We start from the raw sequence: 22,013 nt of genomic DNA on the forward strand, positions 1-22,013 counted from the left end.
TAAATTTGTTTACTTTAAAATATTATGTAAAGAGTAGCTTGCAGGCATGTGTGTGTGTACTTGTGTTTGTTACCTCTTTTCTGGCATAAACACTGACCTTGACAGGACCAGTAGTGCTTTATGGAGAAAGAAACCTGGTCCTAATGAGGCTGAACCTAATTTCTATGCAAATGGTTAAGTTTAGGGCTAAGGTTTTAATTGTGGTTAGGTGGGCTTTCAAAATAAAGAATAGCTGTGTAAACCTATGTGTGTGTGTGTGTGTGTGTGTGTGTGTGTGCACCTTTTGGCTCTGTCGAGAAAGGGAGTAATATAAGTGTCCTTTTCCATTACGTGGATATCACGTCCATTCCTGTGAGGTTTTGAGGCAATCCGTACTTGGAAGTCTGATTTGAAAATTCCCATAGGCTTCATCTATATGTGCTTCCCCGTCTAAAAAGTGGTTTTAGTTTGCAGAAAATGAGCTGTTTTTTAGATGTATAAAGTAAGGCCAAATATCTGTGTTAGTGATGTGGAGTGGAGTGACTCTGTGGAGGGCACTTCATGTCTGTTTCCTGCATCGCATCTCACTTAGATAAATGAGCAGCAATGATGCATTGGCCGTACACTCTGAGTACATTGGAAACATATTAAAAACATCTTTATTTTTGCTTTTATTGAAATATGCACTCTAGGTTATGCTTATGATGCATATATATATTCTTTTTTTTTCTTGCAGACGTAGAGGCTGAACTATGACTCATAAAACAAGCCTCTAATTAGAGTCATTGATGTTAAAAGTTTAGGGGCTAATTACTAAACTTTTGCAGAAACTGCAATCAAGTGTTTGACTTGCGGCGCTGATTGTTGTGTTTCACGAGTACTGCAAGGTGCCTCCGTCGTCCCCTGCTGATTATCTGTTCTTTAACATTCCCAGAGTGATTGATTGATTGATTGATCGATTGAATATTGACAGAGGCAGTGAGTTAATTTTTGGCAGTTTGTCTTCTCTTCACACAGCTGTGCAACCGTTTAACGCAATTGCACTTTGAACGCCTTGTTAATGCTTAATTATGAGCACTGTGACTTTATGACCACCACTTCCCCTTCAAAGCCCTTTAGAAAGGCCACAAGGAATTCCAACGTTGACGTTTTAAATGATTGATGACTTTTACAAAGCGCTCAACCTTATCACTAGGGCTGTCGGTAGATTAAAAAAAAAAAAAAAGTAATTAATTTCACATTTTGAATTTTGTTAATCTAGATTAATGGCAATTAAAAGTCTGCTTGAGCCTGGATTGGTTAGTTTGCCACATATGTTCCACTTGTTGACAAAAATATTGTATTTTATTGTTTGAAAATGCACTTTTTTTGCGCTCCCTGATTTGTTCTTGAAGTATCTAATGTTTATAATCTGACAAATGTTAGATACTCATACTCCAAGCCTGTGACTACTTCCGGTCCATTGAGCTGTCGCTCCAGAACAAAACAGCCAATCAACAGGAAGCTTTACTAAGGCCTGCCCATGATCAGAATCGCAAAAAACCATGGCACAAAAAAACAAATCAGAGAGCTCAAACAACAAGCGTATTTAACAATAAAATACAATATATTTGACTCATTAAATCGATATTATCTAATTCCATAGACACCCAGGTACCTTTTGTTTTTATCGATTATTCCCTCGCTCAGCTTCCGCCCAACAATCCCTCACCTTGCTCCATTTTCAGCTACTATCTCTACCATCTCTCTTGCGTTTACTGCGTTAAATTATTCAATCTCGGCTGTATTAACTTTGACAGCCCTAGATATTACGTACATTTTGTTTAAACCACAACAACAGGTTAACAATCAGCAGCACGGATTTGTGTCGTGGTGAAAATGTACCTCTTCACGATCAGAGTAAGGATAGCACACTAATAATGACTGCAGATCCAGTTTGATGCAATAATCTCAAGCCTTACAACAAGCAACCTACTGTTGCTGCATTAACACTTATCCTTCTGGTATCTGTGAGTATTACTGTGTAGAAAGGTGCATCACACATGTACACACCTATGTTATACATATGGATTTCTGATGTTTTAATAACATCAAAATCTGACCTGTATTGTAAGTCGCCTGGATATTATGGTTTAATAAAAATTTATGAAAAATTTAAGTCCACTACTACTAAAAAAACTGGCCATCCTTTTTATTTGTTTTGACTCAGCCTCAGACACCAAAACCATGTCTTACTAACCAGGACTGGAGGAAGCTTCTCATTACAAGTGGGCTGAAACTTTTTAAGCAGGCCGCTACTTTAAACATACTGACCGACACTCGAATCCCCCAGTTTTCTCATTAAAGATCTTGATTGTGTGATACTGCGGTTCTCTTGGACCACAGACCAAATTGGTGGTTGTTTAAAAAAAATAAAAATAACTGTGGGCAGCAGATACACAAGTTTCCTTCAACTATTCAACTATATTAGATATAATTCGCAGTATACCAAAAAATAACTGGTTTTACTGGTGCAAATGTCACATTTATTTATATCTGTAGTCGCGGTATTTGATTTGTCAAAATGGTTTTGTGTCCAGGGGTGTCCAAGCTACGGCCTGCAGGAAAGAAAGGCAATTTTTCTTTTTGTTTTTTTTTTCACTCCTGCGTGGCTTGGCTTTGGTTACATTTCCATTTAAAAATGATAATAGTAACAATGAAATTTTTTTTTTCTATAAAACAGTGCATTTGTATGTAAATATTATTGTTAAAAAGATAATAATAAAGGGAAAAAAAGGATAATTTGCCCTGTAAATCTTCACAAATATGACCGTCATTAAAACGGAACTAAAGCAACTACAAAACACAACACTGCCCCCAGTGGCCTGTACAGTAGATACTAATATGACAGTATGTGACTATGTTTTAGGCCAGGCAGTGGCCTGTGTATAAAATGTATAATGTTATTTTTCAGCCAAACTTTTCAACTTGAAGTAAAACTATCATATTCTCCATATCTAAATTTTAATACAATTGCAAATACAAAAACAATGACTTGAGCTGATTTTGTATTGGGCTTGCTAGGCTGCGTTAAACAGTAGTCGGTTCATTATGAAAGAACAATGAAGGACGAAACAATAAACCTGTCAGTCCATTAAGCCTGTGAACGACACGACAATGAAGTCTGACATGGTTTATTTCACAGAGAATTCCCCCCAATGATAATTACAGCCGGAGAAGTCTTTCAGCACCACGGACAGCGTCCCTTTAAAGACAGAGTGACAGTGCTTTACGTGTGCAGAGAAATCAGTTGAAAACACAAGTTGTAAGCAGACAGACGGAATGTTTGCCAGTCGGCACCTTTCACCAGAGCGGTAATTACTCAGTGCAGCTGTGATGGGGCTTGACCTTGAACATTTTTGTCTTTCAGGGAGGTATTGACCATGGAATTTCCACTGAAAGCACATTAATGGAAGAGAATACACTGTCTTTTTGAAAATCCACTCTTTACTTTTTTTTATTCCTGTGAAGACTTTCTTTGAAAAAGGTGTTTATGAGTTTAAGCCGATAATCAATTCATCAAAGTGACAAAATTCAGCACTCTGTTGGTCTGTTTGTATTCTCATTTGTTCCCGTAGCACATCAATTTAAACTAGATAGATTTAGCCAAAAACGCCTCTGTTTTTGTGTTCAATCCAAAATGGTGGCCTCCCTATAGGATTTACAGGACAGCTGTCATCGACTTTTATTTACGGCCCAACCTAATAAAAGTGTGTACCAAGTTTCATTCATGTACGTTAAACCCGACAGAAGATGACCTACTAGCACTTATTTGGGTCAGTTTTTAGCCCCTCCCATTTCCAATTGTCCATGCTTTTATACTGAAGGAAGAATAAGAATAAAGAATAATAATCCTTACACTTTCAGGAGGGTTGGACAGTCCTGCTCAAACTCTAGTTATTAAGGAAGTGTCCCAATTGTGGTTGTCTCTTTTTGTTAATCAATACTACATAATTACAAAGACACAAAGTTATCATCTTTATTGTCAACATTCAGTTGGAAAAAAAGATTTGAAATGCTTGAATATTTATATTTAAAGACCTTAAATATTAGCACGGTTGTTGACAAACATCCTAGTCTTGATTTACTGTTTATACAGTACGGGCATTCTCCCTTCACATTGTGTGCGTGAAGTGCGTCCAAAATGATCCCCCACATGACCTAAGTGTCACCTGTGTGCTGAAAGCAGTTTGTATTCAAAGTACAGCAGTAGAGTGCTTTGATGCCAAAATATTTATGCAGTGACAGAGTTTATTCCTTTTGGAAAGATGGCAACATGGAGGAAATTATTTCACAGTTTATTGCGTTTCATTGGCATTCAGCTGATTGTTTTTGATTGTGCACCTGCATTTCTGTAATAGTATAATGTTTGTTTGTGTGTGTGTGTGTGTGTGGGTGTGTGTGTGTTCTCCTCTAAAGCAGAAGCAGGCTTGTGTCACTATCTCTCGTGGGATCCCGATAACTCCATTTTCATCTGTTTACCTGTCACTCGCTCACCAGCACACACACACACACAGTTTTGCTTTATGAAAAGAAAACACATCATCTGGACTGGACTCCACCGTGCACTTTTTATACTCTGTTATAATTTCTGTCCCTTGCTGAACTGTTTTTATGTAGACGTGTGTGTTTTCTTTCTCCCACACACACACACACACACACACATACAAATCTGTTCTTCTTAGGACACTGCATTGACTTGACTCAAACTTTATTTCTAGAGCACCTTTAAAACGACAGCAGTCAGGCACAGGTTACAAACAAAAATACATACATAGATGGGAATTCACTGATTACAGTAATCAGTAAAAACAGTTTGCATGTGCTCATTTATGAAACGCCAGAGAGAAAAAGTGGGTTTTAAGGGAGGATTTAAAAGTCTCTAGGGTCTTGGAGGTTTTAGTATAGAGGAGGAGACAACTCCAGAATCTGGGGGCAGCTGCGGTAAAGGCCCCGTCACCTCTAGACTTACGTCTAGTTTCAGGAAACTCCAGCAGCAATTGGTCAGGAGACCATAAGTCTCTGGTTGGGTTGTTAAAAACAATTAAAGGTGCATTATGTAATAAATCCAAAGCAATTGGCCATAAAACCCCCCTAATGTCACAGACACTCAGGAATAATGTTCATATAACAAACTGAACTCACCAACAACAACAGTACAGCCAAAATATTCGCGTTAAAAAAATATATTTTGTGGACCGCAAATCATGTTTATGTTTTGAAATCATGTTTTGTCATGTGGCGCCACCTACCGCCGTCTACCAATCATTGCAGTCAGTAGAGTCTCAGCTGCCGAGCAACCACGGGTTGCCAGTTACGTCTGAGGTACAATGGCGGAGAAAACGCAACCTTAAAAGACCTCTGTATTTTGAATTTGAGTGTAGTAACCGTTTTTGGCCACAATCTTACATATGGCGCCTTTGATAGAAGTTTAAAATCAGTCCGAAAAACAGACAGGGAGCCAGTGTGCGGAAGATTGCCGGAGAGAAGTCATGCGGCACCGTTTTGAATGAGCTGAAGGCGGTTGAGAGAGAGAGGATTGGTCCAAGTACAGGGAGTTGCAATAATCTAATCTAGATGTAACAAAAGCATGGATAACCTTTTCAAGGTGGATCTTAGAAAAATAGAACTTGATCTTGGCTAAGAGATGGAGTTGGAATGAGCACTGATCTTCTTGTCAAATTTCATAAACAATAGCCTATACAAAGCATTATACTTCACCATAACTATAATCAGTTAATTCACTTAATTTTTAACCTAACCATCTTAGCTCTAAACGTAATCAGTTCCTCAAAATAATAATCTGTGAGGTCAGTGTTTATGCTAATGCTCCCTAAAGATGTCACAGATACATCTCTCTCTCCCCCCCCCCCCCCCCCCTTTGTTTTACAGTTACATGCTGATATCAGGGTCAGATTGCATCACAGTTTTTAATTGGTGGAGAGATTCGATGTCAGACTGCACAAGCGTTTTTTTTTGCCGGGAAGGTGCGACACCTTCTGTAATTGCTGTGCATCCTATAGAGATTTGCATGTAATTGCGTTGTTGTCACTTTGTAAAACGTGCCATCGTATTTTAGCAAATCACCTTTGTTCGCCGGAGGTTAAAGGTGTGAAATTAAATCAAAAATGTTCCTTAGTGGTGTATGAAAGATGTATTTATAACATAGATAAAAGGATGTTAGTGGAAATATAGTAGTCTACACTAACCTCTGCAAAACTCATGTCACTCACGACACAATCCTTCCCATTGTTGAAAGATGTAGTGATAAAAGCAGCCACTTGTAACCATAGTTCTCATGTTTCATTTACTGCAGTGTAGCCTTGGTTAAATACTACACTCAAATTCTTTTTAAGAAATTCAAATTACACAAATTGCAATTAGGGAAAGTAAAGAAAAATAAATGTTTTTCCCTTATTAGGAAGAATTGTGAATCTTTGTGTCTCTGTAAGCTCCGACACCAGAACACCACTAAAGAGAACAGCCTTGTCCTTGGATGGTGGTTAAGAGTTAGTGAGTGCTCATATTATTAGGAGTAATAGGATTTTATCTGGATTTCAGTTTACCAGCATTGATACAGTAGCTCCAGTAATTACAGTTTTTTTTTTCCTCATAGCAATCTTTCCTGTTTAAGGTTACAAGAAAAACTCATCTATGACAAGGACAAATAATGTGTTTTTCAGATAGCATTCAGGCTCATTTTCAAGTTAGTGTAGAAAAATACTACCGAACGTTTCTTTACAATACATTTCCCTGCAGAGTTAAGTAAAAAAAAAAAAAAAAAAAAACGGCCTCCAAACTCTTTAAATGCTGAATGTCACTCTTATTTGAACCTTGCGCGTAGCACTTTGTGTCGCAATTTGAGAGGTGCAATCCTTGTGAGGCCTGATGTGTCTAGTTACATAATGAGCAGCGAAAGGACATTTGGAGTAGGAGGTTTAGCGAATGATTAATTTGGGTAGAAAAGAAAATGGCAGCAAAGTGGCGAAGGGCTATTTAGGATCTCATTTTACAAATAGTCTGTTCCATTAACATTTATCCCGCTGTCTAACTGATGGATCCAGGGTTAAGCAAATAGGGAGAGGGATTGGAAAAAGGAAAGCGTTTCCATTAGATTAAAAGGCAAAAAAAAAGGAGCAATGTAATACAAAAAGGTGGTTGGACACATGCGTAAAGTCGGTATAGTACATGTATAGGTAGCCGATTGACCGAGAAAGTGATCTAATTTGTCAGCGCTACACTTTCTAAGTGTCATAGTATTGGCTGTCTCTCTCATCCCTTCTTCCCTCCCTCCTCTTTCTGCCCTCCTGCCCTCTGCTCTTTGTACAACGCCACAGAGGAAAATGTTGATTTAAATCGCTTGGCATAATTAACCACCATCCTTCCTTGTTAAGAAAATAAAGCCTCACAGCCACACACACACACACACAAACACACACACACACACACACAGTAGCAATTGGAAAAATTGATTGAACATGCAGTCTACTGTAGGTGAGCATGTGTGCGTTTTTGTGACAAAGGATGTGGGTTGTATGTACTGCATAGGGCTACAACTAACCATTATTTTCCTAATCGATTAATCTGTCGATTGTTTTCTCGATTATTCAAGGAATTGTTTGGTCCATGAAATGTCAGAAAACATTAAAAAAACGCTGATCAGTGTTTGTCAAACCTGGAAATGAGATGTTCTCGAATGTCTTGTTTTGCCCACAAACCAAAATGCTTCACTTTTAATGATTTCTTTTCCATATGAGTAAGTGCTTTTGCCCATTTTTTTCCAGAATAACTTTCAATTTCTGGCAGTTATTTTCAATTTACTTTATGCTAAAATTGTGTATTACCAATTTAAAATGAAGAAAAACAAAAAACAACCATTTTGCATGTTAAATTTGAAATGTGAACGATAAAAAAAGACATTTAAAATGCCTTAATTCTCAATGTCCAAAAACCGGCCAAAAAATGGAAACGATCAGGCCTTTTTTCCCTCTCTGGCGACAAATACGCTAATTCGCTGGCTTCCTAAAACAGCGTTAGTGAAATGACCGTAATAACCACATGATGGCTTTCAGAAACCGCTGGATGGCTCACACCAATTCATTTAGTAATGGATTAATTGTTGCTCTAGCACTGCATGTATTCAAAATGAAAACCGTGTGCATGTGGACACGTCCGTGTGTCTCTCTGCAGTTTGCAGTGCGTCCTTTCATTAAGAACGTGTCGCCAGAATCTTTTTGCTGGAATCACAGGGCCTTGCATTTCCTCCAGCGATGATGAATAAATGTGTCCATAAAGCCTCGCGAAATGCCCGGGTAGTTATAAAGTGTTCAGTATTCCGCATTCATAACCTGGTTAGGCCGTAACAATGATGAAGAGGCTTTAGGTTGCGGTTTACTGTCAGTGTTGGATTTGAGCGCTTTAGATTGCAGCGAGGGCTTTTTACAGGTAGTTAAGATTCCATCTCTGTTTCCCACATGACCTCCATTTTCAGAGGGTCCTGAGCTTCAATTTTACAGCTCCACTCCCCCCCCCCCCCATCATGAGGCGCTGCCTTACAGCACAGTTTAGCCTGTTTTTTCTTTTTTTGCATAAATTACAGGTTTATTATTACCATCTCTTAACCAGTAGGAGTATCTTATTAAATACTTTTTTTTTTTCCTTTGCATCCACCAGACATTAGTTATTCGACGAATCCGTGACCTGAATACTTTTTATAGCCGCCAGAATAAGAGCCAACGTTCACGTTGTCATACATGCAAAAATAAGTCATCGTGAAACATACGTGGTTGCCATGGCGCTCCCAAAAGTGGGCTCAATTTCTCTTTTGTCTTCGACTTTTGTTTGTAGCACGCGTGTGTATATCACGACTTGTTCAAGAGCTTTGTGATCCAGTTACGTGGAGACGACGCGCTCATGCAGTGTTGTTCATTATCCTTCTAGGTGTTTATGTTTAAATTAGACGGTGTTCTTTACAGTGATGAAATATCACCAGGCTTTATATACAAATCCAGTCATAAATTTGAGATTACCACTGAGGCTGAAACTATGTTTTATGACTCTGGCTCCAAGTGATGTATGTGCTGTGCTGTGTGTGTGTGTGTGTGAGTGTGTGTGTGAGAGAGAGAGAGAGAGACAGAGAGACAGAGCCTGTCTTTGCAGCAGCCGTGCTTTGGCAGGTTGTAGTTTTCCCCTCAGAAATCAGCTGCTCTCTGAACTGTTAAATCACACTAGAAGCCAACCTTTGAGAAGAAAATTAATTACTTTCCCTCCGCCTCCACTTCCTTCTCTCATTTTTTCCACATTAACCCTCCTTCATTTCTTTTCACACTCTTTTCTCACTCTGTGTCACTTTTTTTTTCATAATAGTGTCGAGTGATTTCAGCCACACGTGACATTTATTTAGACTAAAGCTAAAATGGGCTTTTACAAACAAGGCCTTGTTCTTTCCGTTCCCTTCCTTCATTTCTATTTTGAAGGTTTTGATACAGTAGTATTTACTGTAGAACGACAAGCGCGTGACCGCGCAGTTCATTCAGGTCCATCGCATTGTTTTGCTCACAGACTCTGCTGCAAAAATTAGATTGTAAAATGTATTGATTTTGCATTATTTAAAATCAATTAAAGCTGCTCTTCTTGGAAGAGGAACAAAACATCCGGGCTGCTTGGCCGTCATGTTTATTCATTAAATTTGTAGCAGGATTTTAATTTAATAACATTTACTGCTTGTTTCTCACATCTCTGCTTCCTCTTTCCTGGCAGGTGCAAATAGAAGATGTCGAGACTGAGGACAAACGGTACACTCTCTTCCTGGAGCTACTGGAATCTGCTCAGAAGTGGGAGGACTTTCAGCTTCTCATGCTCCTCCTACAAGCATGGCCACCTATGTTGAAAGAAGAAGTGTGAGTTATTTTTTCCCGTTCGTTTGTTATTTTGGAAATATGCTCATTTCTAATCTAGCTGAGAGTTAAACTAGAGATATTATACCCTATTTCAACAAGTTAACCTACTTCCCTGGTGTCCTAATGAACATGTATGTGACATGCTTTGGTCAAAATCCCTTAAGAATGAAGCATTAAGACGGTTCAATCACAGTGCCAAAACAGCCCTGTTCAAAACGCTCGGTTTTGAGTGCCTGTCTCTTTAAATGCAAATATGACACAGGAAACTACGTCAGCATCACTGAGGCTCCGGCAGCTAACAGCAGTTAGCATTCGGATAAGCGATCATTTACCGACTCTAGCCGGCACATTGCAGTCATATATAAAATGTATCCACTGGACACGTAAATCCTCTGAGGCTGTAAATTTGTGTAGAACTCTGTGCTGCACTGTGGAGAGACTTCTGCAAAGTGGAGCTCCGAGAAGTCCAAGAATGTATGTGACGTCACAATGCGTGCGGAAAAAATCTCCTGTACTTAGACTTAGGCGGACCACAAAAACATGACCGTGTCATCTTTTTTTACACTTTACCTACTCATAGGACCTCCAGAGTCCCAAATATAAGTATTAAAAAGTTGATTTTGCATAATATTTCCCCTTTAAATAAGCGTATCCACAATGTCCAACTCTTGTTGTGAGCACCTTTTGGTACAAACATCCTTACAATTGATATATTGTTTATTATGCTCACAATCCCACGTTGACAATTCATTAGCAACTGCATCATTTTTTTTTTTTTTTTTTTACATTTGCAGATGTAAACTCAAATATAATCACATCTTGGAGGATATCAAATGCAAATGTCTTTACAGATTGTGCACAGTGTATAAACAGTGTAGCAGCTGACTGACTTTCTTGGCTTTCTCACCTGTTTAGTTGGTGCAGATGCCCTCAGCGTCTTCACAGACGTCAGTTTTAATTTATTATTATTTAATTTAATTTCATCATTTTTTTGCATCCCCAAGTTTGCAGAGGTTCATCATGGGTCTGCGAGATGTAAATGTCGCACATGTCCGAGGCGGGTACGCGTGGAACCCTAATTAGACCAGGGACAGTTTATGAAAAATAGACGTGGTCTTCTGGGTTCCTCATGAAGCCAATCAGGAAATGAGAAAATATTAAATAGCCACTTGGGGGGTGACTTTTGAATGGAAGTCTGGAAAAAATGAGCCTATTGTTCGCTTGATTTATAAGGTCTGTAAACATTTTTCCTGAGGAGTCAATGTCTCAATCGCCAGTTTTAGTTCTTCTTCTATAGAGCATGATGTCAGTTTTGAAAATGATGTTCCTGTTTTGAGGAAAATAGACGCTAAAGAATGGCACAGAAGTGTGATCGACTGCTCGTACCGTACAATCGGAGCCACTTCAGGTTGGGTAATGTCAACATTACCCCCTGTTGGCAAGAATGCGCTGCAACTGGAATGTGAGATAAAGCACATGTGCAAAATATTAGCCTGCAAATTAGCAAATTATGATATTATCCCTTATTGGGATTAAAAGCACTTACCATAAGTTAATCGTGGTAAGTTTCTACTATAGTGTTCATCGTGAATGAAGGAAAAACATCAATATTTCACACGAGTGACTTGGAACTCCTGGTTAACTCACCAGCGTACAGTGCTTGTGATCTATTTTTAATGTGCCTATGGGGAGCTACATCTTTCCTCGTGACTAATTATTAATTCAGTCATCTATGATCTTATTCAACTAATTTTCACAAAAAAATATGTGTCCTATCTTCGGTGTTTCTGACCACCTGTTATATTAAAGCACATTTTGTCTCGGTCTTTGCAATAATATCGTTAATAGTAATTATTTTGGTCACAATAATCGTGTTGTAAACTTCAGGGTTTTACTCATTAGTCATTTATTCCACAAAAAAAAGGGGAATATGAATATGAAGACCTCTTTTTATTTATTGTTTTTTCCCCCCTTTCAGCAAGAGTGAAAGTTTTGCCGGTAATTACTCATTGGCATGGATTCCACATTGAATTACAGAGTTTGAAATTAATAGAGGGGCCTCACCAAGCTTCAGGCTCTGGGCTTTTTGCACCAGCTGGTGTCTTATGAGCCAGCGTTAGCGGTATTATCGATAAGTGCCTAATGATGTGATTGCTCTTGCCTTGCTCCATTGTTCTCAATTAAAAGTGAGCGATACTCCGAGGACCGCTGAGACAACGCCGGGGTTATGCTGTCTGGAGTTCATCCTTCCAGCTCAATCAAAGCAGACTGTGTTTCAAAGCGTTTCAGTCAGCAGTTTGAAGCAGAGTTCAACTCCAGTAATTGCTAGAAACTTACAAGGATGTGTTGAAGTGACTCTTCCACTCTTATGACATTGTTGATGAACATAAGCGTTTAAATATGTTCATTAATATACAGTACTTAAATTTAAAGGGCAAACCGACCTGTTGAACACAATCCTTAAAGGGGACTATTATGCAAAATCAACTTTTTAATCATTTAAATCCTTATATTTGCGAATCTGGAGGTCCTCTCAGTCGCCTAAGTCTGAAAAAAGATGACTCACTCATGTTTTTGTGGTCCTCCTCATTCTTAGTACAGGAGATGAAACACACTATGTTGACTTCCGCTTTCATTGGGACGTCGCAATGTGCTAAATTCAAGGAATTGTTTTCTCGCGGAGGTCTGCTTTGTCTGTAAAACATGCTAGAGTGCTGGCGAAGAAAATAGTATCGGAAAACTGGAAGTCTGCGAAGTCCGCGACACACAATGCACAGTGCAGCACAGAGTTCTACACAAACTTCCAGCCTCAGAGGATTTATCTGTCCAGTGGATTCATGTTATATATGACGGCAATGTGCCTGCTAGAGTCTGCAAATGATCACTTTTCCAGATGCTAACTGCTGTTAGCTCCCAGTAGCCTCTGTGACTGATGTCATTTCCTGTCCCTTAAGTTTCATTAAAGTGGACCTAATGAGATACTACTAAACAGAGCGTTCTGAACAGGGCTGTTTTGGCAGGGTGATTGAACTGCTGTGGTGCTTCATCCTTATGGTATTTTGACCAAAACATGTCACATGTTCATTAGGACACCAGGGAACTAGTTTAACTTAACTAACTAGGAGAAATAGGGTATAATATGACTCCTTTAACCCTTTCAGCCTTAGCCAGACCTGGAGAAGGTCTTTCATGATCAGGGTTTTCAACCGTCATTGTTTTGTTAATCATAACCGAGTAGAAACAATGGTCATTCCAGCTGCCATTCCATTAAACCCTTTATTGATCAAATATTGATCAAATAATATACTTATTGTACTGAAGGGCTGCAAGAACAAAATTTAACTATGACTTTTCCCACACGTTTGCATTTGCAGTTTTTTCTTTGTATTTTATTTTCTCGGTTTAGTTTAAAAAATGATGCTGTTCTTTGACAGAGCACGATCCAAAAACAATGATTTCCTCTTCTAGTGCTGTTTATCGCTTGAATGATGTAATTCATTTTGCTGACTGCCTGAAGTGTCGTCAAAGCGTACCCATACTGTGCCTACTGACTCAGGAAGATGTATGGGGTCAAACATTATGACTCAGGAGCTAAATTTAGACTGTAATCCATCCTGTTGATATACAGGGAAGACTCTTCTCAGCTTTCCCAGCTGATGAAGTTTCATCTGATCCAAAGTAAACGTTGTCTGAATGAGGAAGAAAATGTTTAGAGGCGGTGTGTGAAAAGGGCACATTATTTATGTATTCATTATTATATATGAGTGCATTTAATAAAATATAGATTTATTGTCTTTGGGCTACTGAGAAGGGATGTTTTCTTTTGGCACAGTGAAAATTCGGCTAAGACGCGAGAGAAAAAAAAAGGGAGAGAAAGGATTAGGTTTGGACAACAGCCACTTCAAGTTCACCCCCGGATTTCACTCACTCTTCTCCGACTTAATGAGTGTAGCAGCTGCAGTCAAAGCACCAGTGCTGGGACAGTCGATTATAATCATTTCCTTTTACTGCAGACTGGGGTTCAAACTCAACCTCTCATTATAGATTTTTTTTGTGTGTTTTTTTTTGTCATCCTCGTTTAAATCTCTCGAGGTAATTTTACTTCAACATACTCTTTTAAATCGCATGAGCCTGAAATGTAAGGCTGAGCTGTGTTCGCTGTGCATTTTATATACAACAGTTGCTATATCTGGCGCTCGTTATTTGGGACACGAAATTCTGAATAATTTAACCTCAAGTTAGATAGCTGAGACGACCTGAGGGTGTTGTCTTTTACATGGCTAACCTGACTCAGCACACGCCATGGTTAATGTATGCGTGTGCGCAATTATGCGCGCGTGCATGTGCGAATCGCGAGTGTTCGTGGTTTAGGGTAAGGATTTATTCCAGTAAAGCTGCTGCAAGAGGCTGTTTCGGGAGCTATACTGAGTGGTGCATCTCAAAAGCTTATCCTTTAGTCTGTCTGCATAAATTGAGTCATGATTCAAAGCACGAATGGGGGCTGGCTATGACTCACACTGCACCCTGTGACAGATTTGGCAAGAGCTCAGACGCTCAGTCGTATTCAGCAGTACCTCCCCGTCCCTCTGGTAAAAGCAGAGGATGCAGCCGTGTGCCATCAGTGCAAGTGGACTCTGTTTTGCTCACATGGCTGCATCATCTGAAGGTGGAGCAGCTTGTCAGGATGAGACACTCCAGTAGGCTGCGTGGAGAGAGCTGGTCTTTCCACTGACAGACACACACTGGAGCATTGCTGTCTCTGCTTCGTCCCTGTTTTAGCGAGCTCCCTTTTATCACACACTGATACTTTCTACATTAGCACGTAGGATCTTGAACACGGAGCTTTCCTCCTTTTTTCAAGCACCTATTTAGCGCCTTATCTTGACATCAGACGTCAACCCGTTTTGAAAAGGTTCATACCAGGCCTGAGCAAGTCATTGTTCTCAAATTGGAAAATCACAATGTGAAGCAACGCAGTCGGGCAAGTCATCAAGGCTACAATGCGTTTTATTAAATATGTACGACATACAGAACATGTTTGAAAACCATTCATGTATCTAAATTGTCACATTTGCCAAACTCTGCGAGGATATTTACCCAAATTGTTCAGCCTTAATCTAGACCAAGGATAGATCTATCACGTCTCCTACCATTTTGCATTTAAGATTCCTTCTCTCATCTTCATCTCCAACATCCTTTTTTCCCTTTCCTTTGTCTTTTAAATTTTTTATGCTCTTCCAGTCACGTTGATCACATACAGTACATACTTTTGTGCTATGTTGACACTTATTTTAGGACAATGCATGTTCGTCATTTACATACGTCATCTGCTGCTTGTTTATAACGAACGGGTGCTGGTAATGTTCTTACCATCTTAGTCACAGTATAAGTAAGTACATAGGGACTGACTCCATGGGCCATTCTGTGGTTTCCACCTTTTTTTTTTGCCTGATGTGTGTTCATAAAGATCACATAAGGTCCATACTTCCTTGCATTTTTGGCGTTTTCTGGCCTTGATGGGAGTCGGTTAGTGTCGGAGGCATTAGCGAAGATTTGGCAGAGCTCATAAAAGAGCGTGTAAACAAAGTGACACTCCTCAATGCTGACAGCTGTTCCCCTGGTGTTCTCGCAGAGAGCGGGAATATGCAGCACGTAGTAGTTGTTCAATATTAACGGCGCGGAGATTTGTGGTGAAACATCGCTCCTCCTCGCTTACACGTCAACATCAGAATTCATTAGATCGTCTGCAAACCTCTGGATGATTCTGTCTGGTTTTGTGTCAGGCTCTGATTTGATGCTGTTATTCAAATGTGGCTGTTGTTTTTATGTGTATTTACATTATTTATCATGTACATCTTCTTGCTGCACGGTGTATAGACGTAATACAAGTAATCTGCTGTGACATTTTTACATCAGGGGACACAGGACTGCAGAGTAATGAATGAATGATTATTGTGGTTACTGTATGTTCTGGTAGCATTGATATTTCATTTGTATACACTGTTGTTTTCTTTTTTTTTTTCACGTACACACCTTGATATTTACAGCCCTGTCTTGCTCTTTGTCTCCAGGTCAGAGTCAGAGAGTAACCCCTGGGTTGTGCTGACCTCAGCCTTGCTGACCCACTGCCAAGGGCCAGAGGGCAAATTAGACCTGGGTCAGCAGATCGTCACCATGGTGCGGACTCTCTATAACACCAAACACAAGCTCCCTGTACAGGTAATTAGACTGCAAAACCTGAACGCAGTCTTCAGTATTTGTTTGTCGTAAGAGATGCACCATCTTGTTTTTAAGGGGGTCCTCAACATGAAAGTGAACAAATATAAAGAGTAAGTAAATAAGGGTAAATACAAGAACAGGAGGTAGATTTAAGGTAAACAAACTCTTACACACGAAAATAAGTTATTGATTAGAGTATTAGTGGAAATTGGTATCTGGACTCCGGTTGTGTGACTGTTTATGAATGTAGTATTACTCTCAGCAGTAATCTGAACACTACTGCAGATGTAATGTAGTGTCTGATCGTGATTATAATATGATCGAATAAAATATAAGAGCATGTCCTCCACCAATACAACACAATGGGATTTGTAAAAGTTCACATTTCCTTTAGTGCATAGCTTAACAGTCAAATGAGTTCAGGAAGTTGTTCCCCTTATGTCAAGACACAGACAGAAACAACAAAAACACTGAGCCCATAATGCATGGCGACTGCTATCAGGTTGTGGAGTACGACTAAAAACTAGTGCGGTCAATGTTAACGCATATACATCGTTTAACAGTGTTTAACAGCTTCAACGTTAACGTACGACGCGTTTCCATGACGACTGACCGGAAAAAGACGCGTGTGACATCATATTTTGTGTGATTCCGGATTGTTAAAATGAGTTAACCTATTGCGCAGCACTACTAAAAACACAAAGAAGCTTCCACGAAAACTTTCAGAAGTGAATTCCCCTGCTTAATAAGATACTTCTTGCCCCACACTCACTCCTGTTTGCCGCTGTATACACACAAACGCTCCCTCAGTTAGGTCCGATAGTATTGCTTGACAGAACCCATTTAAATGCAGCAAACAAGTTTGTCATAAAAATACACCGGTGCAGCTGTTTGCATTCAGTGTAAATGTCACCATAGTGCAGTGCCACCGTTTTTTACCAGTATCTATATACAGGAGCCTAAAGCTATTAAGCGTGTAACCCAGGGCGACATGTTAGCATCAGCTCAGTGCTCTCTGTAATGTACAATAGGCACTAGCCACTCTTTGAAATCTGACGGCCCCTAATGCAATTCATGCCCCGCTGAGCACCGTGGACGTAGTAGGCCTTAATGCCATTCGGTATGTATAGCTCCAGCTGACTGTGATATTAGTTTAGCACAAATGCTATTCAGTGTGAATAGGCCAGTGTCTGCATGGCTATCTAATATTAGTGTGGGAAGGAGGTGGGAGGTGGAGAAGGAGGCCTTTTTTACTCTGTTCAGAAGAGCTTTAATTTGAATCTGCTGGAATGAAACTGCCAGAGCATGGGGGAGTCAGATTACATTGTGATATCCATATATTACTGAACAGGGGGACTGCAACAGGGCTGCGTGTCGTGTGCGCGCACGTGTTTGTGTGTCGACCCTTTTAAAAGTATTATGTGCCGGTGTCTGAGCAGTATATACTCGTCTTTTAACCTTCACTTTTCTTCCCCCACTTTTTTCTCCCCTCTCTTCTCCTTTTGTTCTTTCCTCTTCTTTGTAACTCGGTGCTCTGATTACATTTCCCTATTTTCATCTTTCGTTCTCTTTCGCTTTTATCTCCCTCCAGTGTATTAAACACATAGCCGCGCTGCTACTTCAGAACCAGTCCAACCTCCAGCAGCCGGCGCTCAAACTGATGGCTGAAAGTGGTGATGAGGAACTGCTGCAGCTGACTCTGGATCAGATCAACAAAATGACTGTAGTAAGTGGGATTCTATACATGTCTTCATGCTACTTAATGGAAACCAAGTGGACTCCATTTTGGATGGAACTAAAGGCTGCAGCTTGTGGTTGTAATTTGATTAGTAATAATTCTAATTAATAATTATTTCATTATTTGTGTGCTAAATTTAAAAAAATCTGTGAAAACATCTCATAGCAATTTGGCAGAATCAAAGGTGACCTCTTCAGCTTGCTTTTCTTTTTTAAATCAGCAGTACAAAATCCACAACTCTTAATTTTTCAATTATATAAAAATAACGACAAGAGCTGCTTTTAAAAGGCTTTACAAGCAGTCACTAAATAAGATCTCATCTATTCCTGGACAAGATGAGCTAAAAATGATTAAACATCTCCAAAATCTTCTTTTTGATATTCAAAAAAAAACCTTCCTCCTCCTCGCTAACTGTCCGTTTTCAGAAGCCCTAAAATCAGATAAGTGAGTAATAGCTATAGAGTCTGTGTGGTCTGCTCTCTACTGTTTCCCAATCAGATAAGCTGTTGTCACAAAGTAGGCCTCTGCGACCCAGCAGACCCTCTCATTGTTCCTGGATCAGATAAGAGAAAGCCTCACTATTAAGAAAATGAAATCCCATTAAATGAAACCTTAAAGCTTCTATACGGGTTCACCTGAGCAACAGGCTGCTCTTATGCCACAGAGGAAGGAAGACGAAAGGTGGTGAGAGACGTGATATGTGATTTAGATGTGTGAAGAGGAAATCAAATGGAGGAGGAAAGGGTGTTGAGAGAGAGAGAAGGAGAGAGAGAGAGAATGAATGAGGACAAAGCAAATGTATGAAAATGTAGAACTGACCAAGACTGAGTTGGAGAGGACAGAGCATGACAGAAGAGGGGGGCAACGGAGAAGATTAATCAGGGAGCGATAAGGAATGGTTTTATGAACTCGGTGCGACAGGATATCGTGTCACACTGCTTTGAGAAATAATCTTACCTCTGCCACTAAGAGCCGAACGTGCAGGGAGCGTGTTGAGAACAACACGGAGCTGTGTTCCTCTGCAGATAACATCGGGAGAGACAGAGAGAAATTGTCGTCTAACATCTAATATATCTGATAATGTGTTGGCTTGGTGGAGATGCATGCATGTGGCTGTGTGTGTGTGTGTGTGTGTTCTCCATGGTTTGTTTGTATGGGGTACATCATGCGACGGTGTTGTTAAGTCATGTATTTGACAAAGTCCGTTTTAACCCTTTAACACGGAGCGCATCGCAGACGGCATGTTATTTTTGCGCAAGCGCACTTTGCATCGCTGCAACGGTTTCTGAAAAGTTGCACGTCAAAGCTAACATGTGGTTATTAAAGTAATTTCACGGTAATTTCTCAAAAGCTGGTGTTTGTGTACAACTACACTGTTTTTTTTCTAAATCCTTCATTTTAAATTGTTAATAGAATATTTTAACATGCATTAAATAACTGCCAGATGTTGAAAGTTATTCTGGAAAAATGGGCAAAAGCACTTAGTCACAGGACATTTTGACACCTGGCCCTTTTATCATAAAAATAAGCAAAACAAAGTTGGGCATTTTGAGGCTTGGGTGTTAAAAAAGCAATTCACATGGATATTTCTCAACCAAATCTGATACAATTCCAGTCCAAGGTGTAACCAGGGTAATCGTGCTATGGCCCGTTATAGGATTTTAGTGATTTTTATTGTTCGTAGTGTTGTGGAAATTCTCTGCTGCTTGTGAAGAATGAAATAGAGACTTCTGCCGGCCGACAAGGTTTTATTTTATTTGCAAAGAAAAGGTAAATCTGCACACGAGTGATCCTAGCTGGAGAAAGACCCAGAGCATAGTGAGCCCTCCACATTTATACCTGAGCAACTCCAATAAACAAAGAAGTCTGCCTTTCCAGGCCATGTTTTCACACCTCTTTGTCTACTGTAGATATCTCCCTGCAGATGTTGTAGGAAGGTGCAAGTTCAGTCTAGACATCCTAATTACACAATATACAATACACAATACACAAAAGGTCCTGGTATTCTGTGTTAGAAAAAGGGCAGCTGTAGCTCTGAAACAAAGAAATTGAATTTGCCATTACAATAGTTTGTTTGTTTTGACAGTATAACTCATTTTACTCTCACTTTGTTGCTGATTTTATGCTCTAACAACACATAGTTTAAATGGTAAAGTAGACAGCTAGACATAAAATATGCCGTCATATATAGAGTTTGCTCTTTTATAGGTTTAACCTAATTAATCCTATTATGCCACTTAATGTATTTCCCTGCCTTTTAAGTCTACATCAACAAGCCTGAGCTTGACTTTGGCCGATTTTTTTTAGATTCTCTAGCTCTTGATTAAGTACATGTCAGTCCAAGTGATTGAGAGGTCTTATCTCAAAAAGCACTGCCCAGTGTGTGTGTGTGTGTGAGAGTGACGTTGTCAGGACCAGTAGTTGTTATAGAGACGTAACATTTGGTCCTAATGAGGTAGAACCTCATTTCTGAGGAACTGGTTACATTTTAGGGCTAAGATTTGAATTGTGGTTATGATTAAGGTTAGAGATAACTATTTGTTTAGGCTGTTTAAATGAACTGGAGTCAGTGTAGTGTCCTAAGAAGAATAGCTGCACAAACCACTGTATGTGTGTGTGCGTGCATGTGCATGCAGGTACATTATTTTCCTCACTCCCCACACTCTTCTTTGATAAAGGAGATGCCCTTGAGATTGCGGTGGGAGAAAGATTAATTCTGGAGATTAGTTTCTAATTAAAAAAAATAAAGAAATAAATAGTTGACATAAGAAGTAAATGAAAGAAAGGTAATTTGTTTCGCTGTACTTTGTGTGTGGCGTGTGTTTGAATGCTGCTCTGCTGCAATATGGTAAATAGGTGTTCTGGTGGCGGACACCACTGTGGGTGTCGGAGAATTGAAGGAGGGAGGGAAGAAGTGGATTGTTTTTTTGAAATGTGGACAAGAGAGTAGATGAGAGAAGATGTAATGGAGAAAGGGTTTCATATTGTTCTTAATGACATTGCACTGCATACACTGAGATTAAAAAAACCCCCCAAAAAAACGTGTTTCTTTTCAATGGGGTTAGCACAAGATTTGGCCTCTCCTCCTGTGTCTTTCCTCAAAGTCACTCCCTCTCACAGTTTCTTCTGTTTTTTTTTTCTTTTTCTTGCTCTGCTCCTCATGGGTAAGATGTATGGGCTGTGGAGAGGCAGAGGGGAGCAGGGAGTCAGGGGTTAACGCCGGTCTGATTAATGGGAGACACAAATGCCGGCTGATAGGAGCTGTCCTGTGCCAATATGAATGAGCTGTCAGTGCATCGTTACAGCATAAAATACTATAGATCCTGCTAAGTATGCATGTGTGTTTGCACACGTGTGAACACACGGCTGCGGCGCGCAGGGACACACCAGGGCTCGCTTGTTAAAACTGCAGCTTACATTTCAGGAGATATGCTGTTGACAGTGGGTTATTTAAAACTGCAGTGAGTAACTTTTATTTTGATGGTATTATCCCTGCCTCTGTTAAAAACAGAAATGATGTAATATATTTTTTTTGTGTGTGTGTGTGTGTCCTACATCTAAAAAAACAGGCTCTGTCAAGTCATATCAGCCCTGACTGAGGGTGTGTTTGTGTGTATACAGGAAATGCAGGAGCAGGTAGTGACGAGCATTAATCCCATCAAAGTGTTCAACAGCCTGTTTTTTTTTTTTTTTTTAACCAGTAGAATTCACTTCTGAAACTTTTCTCCATGTTGCGTGTCAGTCGCAAGTTTTTACGTCTACCTGGCTGACTTGAAACAAATCGCTTCCTGTGCGCAAACAAGCCAGAAAATGTCACCGGCGACACAGGGCTTTACTACAAAATACAGAGAGGCGAGTCGTGTGGGCTGTGTGAACTCGTCTGTCAATGTATACAACATACTTTTTTTTTTTAAAGGTTACATACTACAGCTTTATTTTACCTTTGCCCATGTTCTGTTGGTTTTGAAAAACCTTTCTTTGATGGCAGAGACGAGCCGATGCTCATCAGACCGGGCCATTTGTACTGAGCTATTATTTACTGGCAGGGTTTTACTGATCTATTAGTTCATCTGCTTCACCTTTTTCATCCTCCTCATCTACATTTGCATGTACCACTCGTTTTTATTTGAATATGTCCT

The 22,013-nt window shown here is 39.7% G+C and overlaps 1 protein-coding gene across 1 annotated transcript in view; it reads left to right on the top strand.

Annotated features, from left to right (window-relative positions):
- nbas (NBAS subunit of NRZ tethering complex) overlaps positions 1-22,013 on the top strand; it is a gene marked incomplete at both ends in the record, with an annotated part of 168,559 nt that overhangs the window by 139,912 nt on the left and 6,634 nt on the right. The window contains 3 exons of the mRNA XM_083898862.1: positions 9,778-9,917; positions 15,989-16,136; positions 17,728-17,862. Coding sequence (XP_083754988.1) covers positions 9,778-9,917; positions 15,989-16,136; positions 17,728-17,862 — 423 coding nt within the window. The remainder of the gene's footprint in view (positions 1-9,777; positions 9,918-15,988; positions 16,137-17,727; positions 17,863-22,013) is intronic.

The sequence above is a fragment of the Microchirus variegatus genome (genome assembly GCF_963457635.1).
Source record: "Microchirus variegatus genome assembly, chromosome: 12".
NCBI lineage: Eukaryota > Metazoa > Chordata > Actinopteri > Pleuronectiformes > Soleidae > Microchirus > Microchirus variegatus.